This window comes from Delphinapterus leucas, chromosome 3, assembly GCF_059928025.1.
Source record: "Delphinapterus leucas isolate spDelLeu-1000000601 "Yukka" chromosome 3, BTC_Dleu_Yukka2, whole genome shotgun sequence".
Lineage (NCBI taxonomy): Eukaryota > Metazoa > Chordata > Mammalia > Artiodactyla > Monodontidae > Delphinapterus > Delphinapterus leucas.
In genome coordinates this window covers 90,162,596-90,178,632 of record NC_143131.1, presented here as the reverse complement: position 1 = coordinate 90,178,632, position 16,037 = coordinate 90,162,596, and the positions used below count along the sequence as shown (strand labels likewise).

General features: G+C 34.9%; 1 protein-coding gene across 13 annotated transcripts in view; it reads right to left on the bottom strand.

Annotated features, from left to right (window-relative positions):
• FER (FER tyrosine kinase) overlaps window positions 1–16,037 on the bottom strand; it is a 476,299-nt gene that overhangs the window by 395,378 nt on the left and 64,884 nt on the right. For 11 of the 13 annotated variants that reach the window (XM_089909164.1, XM_089909159.1, XM_089909160.1 and 8 more), the window contains one exon: window positions 2,116–2,289. The exons of the other annotated variants lie outside the window; for them this stretch is intronic. In XM_089909164.1, the coding sequence (XP_089765290.1) occupies window positions 2,116–2,289 (174 nt within the window). The remainder of the gene's footprint in view (window positions 1–2,115; window positions 2,290–16,037) is intronic. 13 annotated transcript variants of the gene reach the window in all.

Genomic DNA, 16,037 nt, shown 5'->3' with positions numbered 1-16,037 from the left:
GTGTGAAGGCCCCTCAATGAGTGAGTCCTCCTGGAGTTTGTAACCCTCAGAAATGTCCACACTGAACTTCCAGAATTTGTCAGTTACATTTCAGGTTTTTCTACAACCAACAATGGTTCCCAAGACCGCTGCTGTTCTGATAAGTTGTGATTCTCTGTATTTGCCTGTCAGTCTCTCCAATTGGTGGGGGAGGTGGGGGGGCAGTCATCTGCTCTGTGACCTACTTTCTCTAACAGATCTAAGAAGAGTTGTTGATTTTTCAGTTTGTTCAGCTTTTTACTTGTTGTTAGGATGGAGGGACAACTTCCAAACTTCTTACATGCTGGTCTGGAAACTAGAAGTCTTAACTTTTGAACTTGCTAAACAACCAATTCACTATTCAGCAAACTGGCAATTTTTTAGGGGGTGGGAGGGCTATGTTGGGTCTTCATTGCTGCATGCAGGCTTTCTCTAGTTGTGTCCAGAGGGGACTACTCTTTGTTGCAGTGCACTGGCTTCCCACTGTGGTGGCTTCTCTAGTTGCAGAGCACGGGCTCTAGGCACGCAGGCTTCAGTAGCAGCACACAGGCTCGGTAGTTGTGGCTCACGGGCTCTAGAGCACAGGCTCAGTAGTTGTGGCACATGGGCTTAGCTGCTCCGTGGCATGTGGGATCTTGCCGGACCAGGGATCGAACCTGTGCCCCTGCATTGGCAGGCAGCTTCTAAACCACTGCACCACCAGGGAAGTCCCAAACAGGCAAATTAATATCAAAAAGCAAGAATTTATCCTACCTTACACCTCATGGCAACCAAATAGTTGATACAGGAAAAATTTTTATTGAAAAACTCCAGCTAACAATTGCATCAGAAATGACAGAAGTAAACTATTGCCATTTTACAACCTCCACTGAGCTAATGGATCTAAGCGGTGAATATGAAGTGTTGCTAAAACTATTAGCTGAAAGGCTGAAAAGAAACTTTTTTAATAGATTGAGCAGGCTGGCAACACTGGAACCTATTAGTCAAGTTTAACATCAGAAGAAGATAAACAAGCAGACATTATATACCTCTTGATATGAAACAACAGGAAGTCTATACCAGCACCTATGATGTATTCTTGCCCAAAATAAACAGCCAAAATCTTATCAAGCCTCTAGATCTAACTTCCAGTTTGCAAGAAAATTGGAGGATGAAGGAATATGTGAAACTGCATCACAAGCTGCTAACAGCAAAATCCAAAATGAAGGAATTAAATGCTATAGAATAAACTACCCAGTTTCTCCCACAAATAAATGGCATTTTAAAAGTGGGGTGGTGAGGGGAACCTAGAGATTAAGAGATTATTCAAATGCAACATATGAGCCAGGTTTGGATCATGATTCAAATGAAACAACTGTAAAAAAACATTTAACAATCATTTGAGCATAGTCAGGATAATTAATAATATTAAGGAATTATTGTTATTTTAGGTGGTTAATGATAACATAGTTTTTTAAAAAAGAGTACTTATTTTAGCAATATATACTAAAATATTTATGGATAAAATAATAACTGGAATTTTCTTTAAAATTTTCCAGTGTAGAAGAAAAGTAGGTGAGAGTATAGATGAAAAAAAAAGAAAGAAAATATTGACTATGTGGATGGATAGGTCAATGGGAGTTCATTTAACTATTGTCTCTTCTGTACATTTGCAAATTTTCATAACAAAACCCATTGTAAAAAGTTATCCAGAAGAGACAGACTCTGTGAAAAAAATTTAGAAATATTCCAACTAATTTATTTTGCCTATTTTTTATTATATGCATAGAATTAAACGATGCAAATTAATTTTCTAAAAGCCTAAAAGAGCTATTTCAGTGAGTAAAAAATAAAAATTCTAAGTGATAAGAAAGCATTGTGTCATCGTTTAATTGGCAGCATTTTTTTCTTTCATGAGAGTATATAAAGTAACAGTATATCTTATAATCAATAATGTTATATATTCAGTAAAAATAAGATACCACTTATTAGAGACACTGAAATCTATTTCTTGCCAGGAAATGGTGACTAAACAATTTTTAAAGTCAAACAAGATAAAGTATTTCAGTGAATTTAAAAATCAAATTAAAGTAAGAATTCCAGAACGGAAAGACAAACCTTGATCATCTCTGCCTCTATCTGCTGATGAACACCTATATAACTCTTCTTCACCTGCTGCTTGTCTTTGATCATCATGGTGAGCCTGTGTAAGGGCCCAGAATTTAGGTCCTCTGCATGTGTCTTCATTATCCTACTAAGTTGTTCCGTCTGCTGAATCATAAGTAGCCAAGACTTTTTAAAAAATAAGAAATAAAATTAGCACTTGTATTAGAGGTTTCCACTTAGCTGTCTTCAGGAACTTTAAATATTTAGTTTTACACAAATTATTACATTAATATAAAAATGGCAGGTTTCTGGCAAATTATGCAAGGAGCTATATGAGTGGTTCATATTTAATATCTTTAAATTCAAGAACAAATGCTTCAAAATTCAGTAATCAGAGACTGCAGAATTCTAGGACAGGATTAAGGGACTCTGAGAAGCCACACTTGCAGTCTTCATTTTACCACTTCTTGTTTGTTTTTCAACACGCTGATATATTGCTTCTGCCCAAACCATTCTATTGCCTTAGTAAGGTTAACACTTCCTAATGATCAAATGCAACAGAAATTTACCCATCTTCATTCTTAACCTGTTTCTCTGAGGCATCTGATCCTACTGACTCACTTCTTCCTGAAACCCTCTTTTTTGGTTTCTATGGCTTCTCATCTTCCAACATGCTGGCTTGCCTTCCTCCCTTCCTAAAAATTCCTTCTCAAACTTTATACCTGCTCTTCTTTTGCTGTCTATGTCTTAAATACTTGTATTCTCTACATTTCTATCTTATCTCTTTTCTTAATAAATACAATTAGTTCTCAAAGGTTTTTCTAGCCCAACACATTGCCTCAATAGCAGACACACATAATGGTGGGTTTGGGACAAGTGGGCATATGGATACTGCTGGAAGAACAAGTCATCTGTTTTTAGACTTTCTACCTTATTAATACTGAAAAAAAATAAAAGGAATACTCTTCACTACAGGTCTTCAAAATTCTATTCAGAAACAGGTGTTGGAGACTTTCCATGGTCAGAGAGGATCCATGGTAAAGATGCAAAAAATAGACAAGGCATAGTGTCAGATATTTCACAAGAGTAATTTTCTACACTATTACCTTTGATCTGTGAATGAATAGAATTTATGCTTCTGTTAGTAGTCCAAAATAATCCTAAATCAAAATTTAATTGGTATCTAAATCAAAAGTATAGCCTAAAGGAAGCAAATTCTTAGTCAGTCAGAACTCACCAGGGTCTAACTTAGTAATCTTGCTTTTTGATACACTGCAATATGTTTTTTAAAAAAAGTAATCTTTGAGGACATTTCTTTAGGGAAAAGGGTCATTTTTAGTTGTGAGATGCTATTATGAACATTAAATAAGATAGATGGCCTATGAACTCATCATATTTACTTTCAAATTCAAAAACCTCAGTACTAAGATGCTCAATACCACAAAGCCATTTAAAACTAATGTATCTCCTCCATTAAAATATTAAATTTAACAAAGATGAAAACAAGAAAAACTATATAAATGTGGATTAAAAACATAATTTAAATTGCCCTAGTAATTCTTGTAGCTTTGCCTTTTTCATTTGATATTTTCACTCTAAAAAATACCATGTTAGAAAAACACTCTATAGCATGTGCAGAATATTAAGGCTACCAAAAATAAAGTGAGAGGAATCTGTTTCTTTCTCAAAAAACAAATATTCTCTATCTTCAAAAACCAAACACTCTCTAAGTGCTTTGTAGCAATAAATTTTTGTGATTCTATGTAGGAGTCCTTGCAGCCTAGGGAGAAGACTTCTTAGAAGCTAACATTAAAGATCACACAGCTAGGTCAGATTGCCCTTCACCTCCCAGGAGGGCACATCTCATCCTGTCTAATAGCCCTGTTCACTGCAGTCACTGTGCAAAGTCAAAACCTCCCAAGGTATATATTATCACCCCAACTGTCAACCCCATATTGCCCTCAACATCTCCTATCCTGACCCAGGACACTATCTATAGAATCCTGTACTCTCAAGAACTCTTGCTCTATGATTAGAAAACTCTTATACTTCTTATCAGAACTTTCCATTTGTCTTCTATCTGTAACAAAAACCTGGCTTGATCCTACTAAAAACAACCTAATACTGCTAATAAATATGCCCTCTCTTCCTAGAAGTCTCTGTTCTTCTGAAGCTCAAATCACCCTTGCACATGAACAATCCATCAGAAACTCCTTCTGATTCTCCCTCCAAAGTCTACCACAAATCTACCCACTTCTCTTCATATTCACTGCCACCCCTTTTGGAAGATATGATTATCTCTGGCTTAGACTGTTGCAGCACCTCCTAATTGGTGTCCTCTTTTCTACTCATGCTCCTTTCCAAACCATTCTCCTTAAAGTAGCAAAAGAAATTGTCATCTCCTGCATAAAATCCTACACTGGCTTTCCTTTTCATTTAAAGAAAAATCCAAACTTCCTTCTAAGACCTATAGTGTCTCAGATTATGTGTCCTCTGTCTATCCTTTCAACTTCTGTTTTGCCATTATCTACCCAGCTAAATAACTTCTAGTAGCACTGGTCTTCCTTTAATTTCCTAAACATTCTCTCTTCCTGGGAGCTCATCCTCTCTTTCACATAGCAAGATCCACCTCTTCCTTTAGGAATCAGCTAAATCTCATGTAGGTCTAATGCTTGCTATTCTTTATCTTAGCACTTAAAACAACTATTTACTTGTATGTATACTATTTTTTTTAATGTCTCCCCAACTACAATGGAAGCTCCATGAGGGTAGTACTGTGTCTCTGTGTTCACTATTTTAGGTATTCACTGTGATGCCTAAAATAATAGCTACTAAATATTCTTTGAAAGAAGGAAGGGAGAGAGGGAGGGAAAGAGGAACAAATGTAGAATAAAACCATTAAGTGAAAATATGCCATTAAAAGATTTTTTTAATTGTTTCAAACTGGAATTAGATAGTGTAGAACAATGCCAATTATGATGAGGAAGGAAAATTAACAAGTCTATCTTCAACTGATAAAACAACAGAGGGATTAGAGCAGCACACAATGCAATAAGAAGCACTGGCCTAAAAGGAATGAGTGAGTGTGCAAGAAAATGTTTGGGTGGTGTATAACTCGAATTAGACGCATGGCTGGAATATTTCTTAAAAAGAGAGATGAGTAAAATGTTAACAGATGCTTAATAAAGAAACAAACAAACAGAAAAAATGCATTTCAACATTTATAATTAAACTGATATAGCACTTTGCAGATATGGCTCTTTAGTTCAGGCATAGCAGTGGCCAAAGCATAGATAAATTATTTGTTGATTAGGATAATCTGTGGAAGATAATTCCTTATCTGCAGACCATCTCATCTGCAGACCATCTGCAGACATTCAAATTGCTTTATTACACAGAATCCTGCTTAAGGGATTAATAATGTTCCTCATAATGGAATTTTACCAGTAGTCAGAGTCACTGATGCTGAAAGCTACAGACAGGTTAAGAAATAATAAAAAGTGAAAATATCTGAAGTTAATTTTAGAAAAATCTAATCACAGGCAAAGAATATTAATACAATTTGAAAATAAAACCATTGTGGTTAAGTTTACAAAATAGAAAAAAAGTATCTTAATTTCTGAGAGAAGAGCTACAAAATGTGAAAGTAGGAATAATTTAACTATAATAAACTAGACAAAAATCCCAAAAGATACTAACAAAATCAGGAGTGAGCGATGGATAAGAAGTATAAGTATGCTCATTTCCTCACCTTTCATACATAAGAGTCAATAGACAGCTTTAGTTATAAAATTTGTAAATAAAGAGATATAGATTTAAGCTTATAATTTTTAAGTTTCAAAAGTTAAACAAGTGAATGTTTAGAAAAAAGCAGACTATATAGACCTTCTGAATTACAAAAATAATTTTTAAAGAAAGTTAACATTGTCCACTAGAAAAAGAAAGAAAACAAAAGAAACTTAAAATGATTAAAATTAAAAATAAGCTGCAAAATAAAAATTATACTAAACACATCTGTTAAATATTATACGTAAACTTTATGTGTTAAACATCTATGAAAAGGAAAACATTATCAAATCAGAAGGGAAAAAACTTCACTATACACAAAATGAGAAACATCAGTAAAATAAAATAACATGTAACAACAACAGAAAAGATAGGGAAACCCCTCCCCCAGAAAAATATGAACAGTAAGATCCAGTAGTCATTATATTCAAATGATATAAAACTGAATTCTAGACACAAAATATAAAACAAAGAAGGGCACAGTATGTTGCCAAAGAATATCACTCAGAATGAATATATAACTGTTGTGATTCTTTTCATTCCAGAAAACAGTACATCCAAACAGAAAGCAAAAATGGTGGAAAATGCAATGAGAAATCAAAAGTAGTAGGAGAATTAAATATACTCATCTCTACCTGTGAGAGACTAGACTAAAAAAAAATAGTAATACAGAGTACCTGAATAAGTAATTTAATAATGAATATGTTTGACCTACTATCATCATATATAAAACTCTATACACTACAGGTCTAAAAATACCTATTTTAAAAGAATATTTTTAAAAATTAGATAATATTGGGCTATAAGAAATTTCATAAATTTCCTCAAAAATAGAAATAGTGCATACTAACCACACTATCTAGCCTCTTTCAAATAAAGGAAAAAATCCTTATCAGAATTTTTTAAAGGAAAAAAATCAAATCATTCCTAAAAAATGCATAGGCCAAAACGGTTAAGTTTTTAAACTAAAAGAAGACCTAGAAATAACAGTAAATAAAACACTGACCATCAAGCTCCATGATACACAGTTCAATATGCTCAAAGATTCACAAACTTTACACTATTTCTAAGTAAGAAAATTTTAAAATAAATTTATTAAAATACAATTTTAGAAGTTAGAAAAGGGAGAACAATATAAAACTAAGGAAAGTACAAAGAAGGAATTGAAAAGAAAAAATGAAAAATATTTATTAATTAGACAAAAATAAAAATAGAAAAAATGTTGACAGCATTAAAAAGGAGAGCTTAACAATAACGAAGGAAATAAAGTATATAAAATTGACACTTAGTGAGAACTAACCATAAGTTAAGACAAAATTGCAAAAACTGAGAGAAGCATCTGAAAATAAATGAAGTAGCTTTTTTTTTCTTTTAAAGAGAAATGCAAATTAGCAAAATTGACATTCCAAGAGACTGCATACAGATCATTCCATTTTTTGCTCACAGGTACATTCCCAGCCCTTTACCTGCTGGGACCTGATCTCTGCAAACTGTATTTCCCAGGCTCTCCCTTGCTAACTGGCTTTTGGCTTTATTGGGAAATGGGAGGTACTGGCACAAGGCTGAAGGGCAGGAAGAAGGGAGAAGCCAGGATATATTTCTCTCAACCTCTCAGATTCTTTCTTTCCTCTGTCTCTCTGCTTGTAATAAGCCCTCCTCCTCCTTTTGTGGCTTCCAGATGGTAGAGGCTCCACATAGTTACTAATCTCTGAGGTGCCTTATCTTTCTCTGTTTGCTCTCAGCTCTTCTAAAACTTTTGAACACATTTACCCCAATTAAATCCTATTTATTGAAATACCTAGTGTAGGTTCTGTTTTCCTGACTGAATCCTAAGTTTTACAGATAGGAAATTCAAAGAGACGAATAACCATGGAATACATGGTTATCATAAATCAATTATCAATAAAATACCTCTAATAAAGTACAAAGCTCAAACATTTTTTCCTAATGAATAATTTCAAACCTTATGAATCAGATGCCTTTGGTATTACCTAAATTGTTTCTAAGAATGGAGACTGAAAACAAAGTTCCTAAAATCACCATAACACAGATAACAAAAAATGATGAAGATACTACAAAATTAAATTCATTTATAAATACCAATGCAAAAGTCTTAAGTAAAATATTAATTGCGCAAAATTGCCCATTAAAAGAAAAACATCTCATAATCAGTTTGGGAACATTTCAAAAATGAATATTTAATAGTTAAATATAGAAGTATTCCCATATAAGTCAAACACAAACCAAGCTGTTTAATATCAGCAATGTTATTTAACATTATTTCTGAGATGCCTCTGAAGATAATGATTTGAAAGGAAAAGTCTTACCCTTTCTAATAATAAAAAAATACAAATGAAGCCATTTGAAATTATTTTTCATGTATCAGATTGACAAAATTAAATAAAACAACCACACACTGTAGGTAAGTGTATATGGGAACAGGCTCTCTAATGCACTGTTAGTGGAAATGTAAATTATTGAAAAACAAATTTGGTAATAGCTACTAAAATTCTACGTGGGCAAACTTTATACCCAGAAATTCTACTTCTTAGAATTTATCTCACAAAAAATATTTTCACAAGAATTCAGATTTTATTTACAAGGATATTTATCACAATCTTAAGAGCAAAAAGAGTTCAATTTAAAAAACTGAAGAAATGAATTATAAAATGATATGCAGCTATTAAAAAAAGTAAAGTAACTGCAAGTGAAATGATACAGAGAAAGCCCAAAATACATAACTAAGTAAAAAAGCCAAACTTCAGAACACTTTATAGAGTACAAAGTTATTTCTATAAGATAAATAAATGTCTTGTGTGGGCATATGCAGAAAAAAAAATACAGAGAAGAAAATTAGGATGACTATACATGAAATGTGGAAAAGATAACAAATTATTTTTTTCTCCTCAAACTTGAAATGCCTTGTAAAAGTGTAAATATTAGAACTAATCCAAAATAAAATTATTTCTGTACCAACTCAAATTCCATCCACAAGCTGCTCAAAATACATACACACTGTGACCTAACACCACGATAGCACTTCCAAACATAGGGCTTACTAAAATACGAAACACCAGCCTTTACTGTATCACTCCAAATTTAGGACAGATGCTTCCATGTAATTAAATTGCAGCTCTCATATGGAACAGGGAACAATCATCACACTACAAGCCAAAACTATATCTAAAATAAAATAATACAGAACAAGATGAACTATTTTTTAATCATTACATGATAGTGTGAAAAAATATAAAACAATATCTACTCAAAGGTAGTAGGAAATATTAGCAGCTCCTCCATAAAGTGGTAAAAACTCACTAGTTTAACTTACTTTGGGGAAATAAAGTCTAAATTAATTTTTAAAAATTAAATGTTAGAATTTTCCACAGAAAATAATTTATTCCATTCAGGTATATACAATAGCAACAGGTATGAAATGTAAAGATCCTATCACACTGCTTATATTTCCATATATTAGTAATTGTAATTAACAAATTAATCATGCATATTATCAGGTACTCAGAAATGAGATGAAGGAAACAAGAAAACACTGGTTTTCTTGATTGACTGATTGATTCCTTTGTACCAGGAACAATGTTAGAAAGAGGAGATAAAATAACCAGCAAAGTAAAGGACCTCTTCTGACCATGACATACTTTACTAACTGGAATCAAACTCATCTTCCCATTGAAAACAACTAGAAAATGGGGCATCATGTATGACACTCTTTTCATATATTGGACAGCAGGCAGCACTGGGCTGGAATCCCAAAGAGAAGTGAAAGGCCTAAAACTGCCCCAGTTGTCTTCCTGGAGTTATTTTCTTAAGGGAAGTGCTGGGAGAAAATCAGAGATAAACAGACTTAGAAGTCATAGTAAAAAGTTTGATATATACCAATTACAATGCCCAATCAGAAATTTTAGGCAGGGGACTTGGCCATTACAGGGGTTAAATTAAAAGGTCAAGAAGAAAACTCTCTGGGCCTTACATAGCTTATACTTGTTTACATTTTTTTATTAAAATAATAATGCAAACCCTCACCTGATCTGAATTATCTTAAATTCTAAATATGTAGTCTGATTTCGTAAGTGCTAATTACGTCTTCCCAGAAGAAAAATAAAATGCTACTGGGAAAATCTTTAAAAATAAGATCAACCAAGATGGAGTAACAGGGACCAAATTTACCCTTCTACCTGAAACAAGCAAAAAATGGACAAAAGATATGGAACAGTTTTCAAGACACTGTTTATCAGCTAAAGAAGAACAGTGATCACCAAGAAAAGGAAACAAACAAGGTGAGCCCTACAATTGCCCTGACTTACTGACTTGAGAGACTGCAGCACAGGAAGGAGAAACTGAAGGAGACACCAGCAGAATCCCTGGGGTGAGGAGACAAAGCTGAGAGTCAGGAAAGAGCAAGGCAACTAGAGTTCATGGGACAGACTACTGGAGAGGACAGAGGTACACAGAGAGAAGCCCAGAGATCTGCAGCGAGCCCCGCTCCATCCAGGATTCAGCACAACACTCATCAGTGCATGCCCGGGAGAAAACTACAGGAGCTGGGCAAAGAACTGGCTGAAAAGACTAAAGGGAACAGGACCTGGTGCTCACCCATGGTTGGGAATACTGCCCGTTCCCACCAGCCACATGGAAAAACTCAAAATTTATGGGGCATGGGGTAGAATACTCAAAAAAGTTTTACCTTCCTAGTGGGGAGTAATTAGCCCTGGAGTTAACACTGTTCTGGTCCTGCCTAACAAATCTTAAAATCAGAATCCAAAAGATCAAACTCTTTCCAAGTAACGTAACTGTGTCCCCAAACAAAACTCAACAACACATAGCAACACAAACTATCAAAAATGAAGCAGAGAGAAAAAAAAATTTTTTTTAATAAACAAAGTATCACTGAACTTTAGGACTTTTAGAGATCTAATATGTGTATAATTAGAAACATCATAGGAGACAGAGAGGAATAGGGAAAGTATTTGAAGAAATAATGGCTGAAAATATTCAAAACTTGATGAAAATGAAAAATCCACAGATTCAAGAAGCTCAATAAATCCCAGCACAAGAAGCATGAAAACAAAACAAAAAAAACAAAAAAAAAACCCCACACTATCAGTACCGTATCTGAGTCAAACAGCCTTGCGACATTCAAATGTTTTATAATGATAATATAATAGTTTTCACAAACTGATTACATATATGAAACCCATCAATTCTATAACGCATTTTGATGAGTTTCTGGATAACTTATTTTTTTCTTACAGCATTTAAAATTTCCTCCCCTGTAAATATAGCAGGAATTGACTAGTCTCCTCTGCATGGTTTATGTCCCAGTATCCAGAAATCTCTACAGGTATGATCTCATCTGGTGGAGATTTGCAAAGAACCAAAGGACTGAGTTTACTTAGTGAGTGAGCAAGAAATGGATCATCTGAGTTAAATATGTCCTTTAATTTCAGGGGATTTCGGCTTCTCTAATTAAGCCTTTCTAACAATGAAACGGTTGAGGGACTTTCCTCGTGGCACAGTGGTTAAGAATCTGCCTGCCCATGCAGGGGATATGGGTTCAATCCATGGTCTGGGAAGATCCCACATGCTGCAGAGCAACTAAGCCTGTGTGCCACAACTACTGAGCCTGTGCTCTAGAACTGAGCCTGCGTGCCACAACTACTGAAGCCCCCATGCCTAGAACCCGTGCTCTGCAACAAGAGAAGCCACCGCAATGAGAAGCCCGCACACCGCAACAAAGAGAAGCCCCTGCTTGCCACAACTAGAGAAAGCCTGTGCACAGCAATGAAGACCCAATGCAGCCAAAAATAAATAAATTAAAAATAAATTTATTAAAAAAGAAAGAAAGGGTTGAAACTTTTTAGACCCCGTTATTCAAGTACTATAAATTCTCAGATTATCAAACACTAACATCACAATCAAAACAAATCCTGAATAAAAATACTATGTAGACAAAAAAAAATTACTAAATATTTTTAAATAAAATAGAATCAAAATAATCAACATAATCAAAGTCAATATCTGGGTTCTAAAGAGTGGTACCAAATATGCTGAGCCACATCATCTCAGTCATTGCCCAATCTCAGCAGTAAGAAGAAAGCCATTATGACTACCAGAATATTGCTACTGCTACCAAAAAAGTGTAAGTCTAAATGTCTAAACAGGGGCTTCCCTGACAGTCTAATGGTTAAGACTCTGCACTCCCAGTGCGGGGGTCACAGGTTCGACCCCTGGTTGGGGAACTAAGATCCCGCATGCCACACAGCATAGCCAAAAAAAAAAAAAAAGGGAGGGAGATGCAAGAGGGAGGAGATACAGGGATATATGTATATGTACAGCTGATTCACTTTCGTATAAAGCAGAAGCTAACACACCATTGTAAAGCAATTATACTCCAATAAAGATGTTTAAAAAAAAAATGTCTAAGCACAGATTCAGACCATGAAGGAAACTATATTACCTTTTCTTTCCTAATACTTCTTCTTCAAATTTTCTAGACTAGTGCCCCTCAATTGCTTGTGTTCTTCTTGGACTTAAAGGCCACTCTTCTTGTTCTTCTGAGGAACAAAGATAACCGGCCAGAGTCATCTTTGTCCTTCAGAAGTAAATCACATAAGCTCAGCAGTCTGTCCTACCAAAAGTTACAGGTTGAATTAAAGACCTCCACAGTCTCTTCCAGCTCCAACACCCTGTGGTTGTTCTCTACTTAGCTACTTCCTTCATCATCCTCATAAACTCATTGACCTCTGTTGCTCATGTCCACAGAAGACTGCTTTGTTGATCCAGCTCTAGTGGATCTTTGTTAATACAGGGATGGCCTATTTGAAAATTTTAAAGAAAACAATAAATTACAGTAAGGAGATGTTTGCCTACTTCCCTCTAGTTTCTGGGTAATATTCCTGTTCTCCACCCTGCTGCATCCCACTCCCATTCCCCATCCATGTCCTAGAGAAGTGGTTCTGTTATTCCCTATTTCCTGTATCCCCAAAATTTCCTTGACTGGATCTTTCAACTCAACATTTTTTACAAAAGCAAAGCCTTTCCCTTCCCCAATCCAACCAGTTCTTCCAGCTACTGCTCAATCTTATCTTTTTTGAAAGCCCCTCAAATAGACTTCTGGGGGGGAAAAAAAAGTTAAAGCTCTGCATTTGTTTCCAGAAGGTATGAACCAGACTGTAGACTTAGGATACTCCCTTTTGAAGCTCTACCAAAGAAATGCTGTTTTCTTTTCTCATATCCTGTGTAATACAGAACCAAGAGGTGAGTTTGATGTTCTCCATTACTTCTCCCCAATTCCACCCCTATTAAAGCTAACCTTGCTTGTCAAGACAGCCCTTTACTCCTACCTCTGATACACTCATAGGCTTTTTCTTATTCACCCCTTACATCAACAGTCTGAGACACATATCTTCATCTTATAAATGGTGTCGGAGAGATTAAGTAATCTGAAGATCATACAGCTAACGAATGGAAGAGCTCAGCTTCAACCCAAATCTACCTCTTGCTGTGCTAGACTGGAAACAACCTAAGAAGTCTGGAGGATACAGAAGTATGGGAACCTAAAGACCCTTGCAATGAAGGACTACTTTGAGAACAACATCTAAGCTAAACTGACGAGAGTACCTTATAAACTGGTTACATATTACATTAATCTGTATTTAGTACTTTATCATTAAATTACAAGCTTAAGAGCCATAGGGAAAAGTCATCTACTCCCCGTAGGCCACCTACTTTGTAGCATGAATAACAAACAGCTAAAGTGAAGAAATCCTTCTAGGCCAAGATTAATGAGTCATTCTTTTTTTTTTTTTTTTTTTTTTATGCGGTACGCGGGCCTCCCACTGCTGTGGCCTCTCCCGTCGCGGAGCACAGGCCCGGACGCGCAGGCTCAGCGGCCATGACTCACGGGCCCAGCCGCTCCGCGGCATGTGGGATCTTCCCGGACCAGGGCACGAACCCGTGTCCCCTGCATCGGCAGGCGGACTCGCAACCACTGCGCCACCAGGGAAGCCCAATGAGTCATTCTTGATATGACACAGTCTGTTAGAAGAAATGAAGATGAAAAAGAAAGAGGCCTCTCACTGTATTTGAGTTTCTAACTAGAATAATGAACCACACTTCAAATCTTCCTAAACAGAACAATTAAGAAATAAATCATCTTCTTACCTAACCAATACCACACTGGATAATTAGAAATAGTACCACTTTAACACTGACAGTACACATTTCTTTATGCTCCAGGAAAACAAATGACTGGTTTGGGACTTTAAGTTTTAGAACATTTTTCAGAATGTTAAGTGTTATAGTAAATAACACTAATATTATATCATAACATACTGTTTTTTACATAAAATGCATTACTTCAAAAGATTTTCTGAATTCCTAAATGTGATTATTTTATGTCTGATTTATTTCACTTAGCATAATGACCTCAAGGTCTATCCATGTTGTCACAAAAGGCAGGATTTCCTTTTTTATGACTGAATAATATTTCATTGCACATATATACCATATTTTCTTTACCCATTCATCCATTGATGGACACTTAGGTTATTTCCATATCTTGGCTATTATAAATAATGCTGCAATGAACATGGGGGCATACATATCTCTTCAAGATGATAATTTAATTTCTTTCAGATGCACACTCAGAAATGGAATTGCTGGATCATACGGTCATTCTATTTTAATTTTTTGAGGAACCTCCACACTGTTTTCCAAAGTAACTGTACCAAGTTATGACCATTTGTATGTCTTCTTTGGAGAAATGTTTATTCAGATCCTCTGCCCATTTTATAAATGGATTGTTTGGTTTTTTGCTCTTGAGTTGTAAGTTCCTTTTTTTTTTTTTTTGCTGGTTTATAACATTATATAAGTTTCACGTGTACTATATTTCTATTTCTGTATACACTACAGTATGATTTTATATATATAGATATATAGATATAGATATATGTCACATCTTCTTTATCCATTCATCTGTTGGTGGGCACTTAGGTTGTTTCCATATCTTGCCTATTGTAAATAATGCTGTGATAAACAGAAGGGTGCATATATCTTTTAAAATTAGTGTTTTCATATTCTTGTGATAAATACCCAGAAGTGGAACAGCTGAGTCATATGGTAGTTCTATTCTTAATTTTTTTGAAGAATCTCCATACTGTTTTCCATAGTAGCTGCACCAATTCACATTACCATCAACAGTATACGAAGATTCCCTCTTCTCCACATCCTCTCTAACACTTGTTTCTTGCCTTTTTTGATAATAACCATTCAAACAGGCATGAGGTGATATCTAATTGTGGTTTTGATTTGCATTTCCTTGATGATTAGTGATATTGAGCATCTTTTCATGTACCCATTGACCATTTATGTGTATTCTTTGGAAAAATGTCTATTATGATCCTCTGCCCATTTTTTAATTAGGTCGTTTTTTGTTGTTGTTGAGTTGTATGAGTTCTTTATATATTTTGAATATTAGCCTCTTAACGGGTATATGATTTGCAAATATCTTCTCCCAGTTGGTAGGTTGTCTTTTCATTTTGTTGATGGTTTCCTTTGCAGGGCAGAAGCTTTTTAATTTGGTGTAGTCTCATTTGTGTTTTTTGTTTTTTTATTTTTTTTTGCTTTTATTTCCCTTCCCTGAGGAGACACATCCAGAAGGATATTGCTAAGACCAATGTCAAAAAGTATACTATGTTTTCTTCTAGGAATTTTATGGTTTCAGGTCTTATATTCAAGTCTTTAATACATTTGGAGTTGATTTTTGTATGTGGTGTAGGATAGTGGTCTAGTTTCATTCTTTTGTATATGGCTATCCATTTTCCCAACACAATTTATTGAGGAGACTATTCTTTCTCCATTGTATGTTCTTTGCTCCTTTGTCATAAATTAATTATACATATATATGTGGGTTTATTTCTGGGCTCACAATTCTGTTCCACTGATCTATGTGTCCAATGTTCTGCCAATACAATGCTGTTTTAATTACAATAGCTTTGTGATATAAGTTGAAGTCAGGGAGTGTGATGCCTCCAGTTTTGTTCTCTCTTCTCAGGATTGCTTTAGCTATTCAGGGTCTTTTTGGTTCCATATAAATTTTAGGATTTTTTTGTTCTATTTCTGTGAAAAAT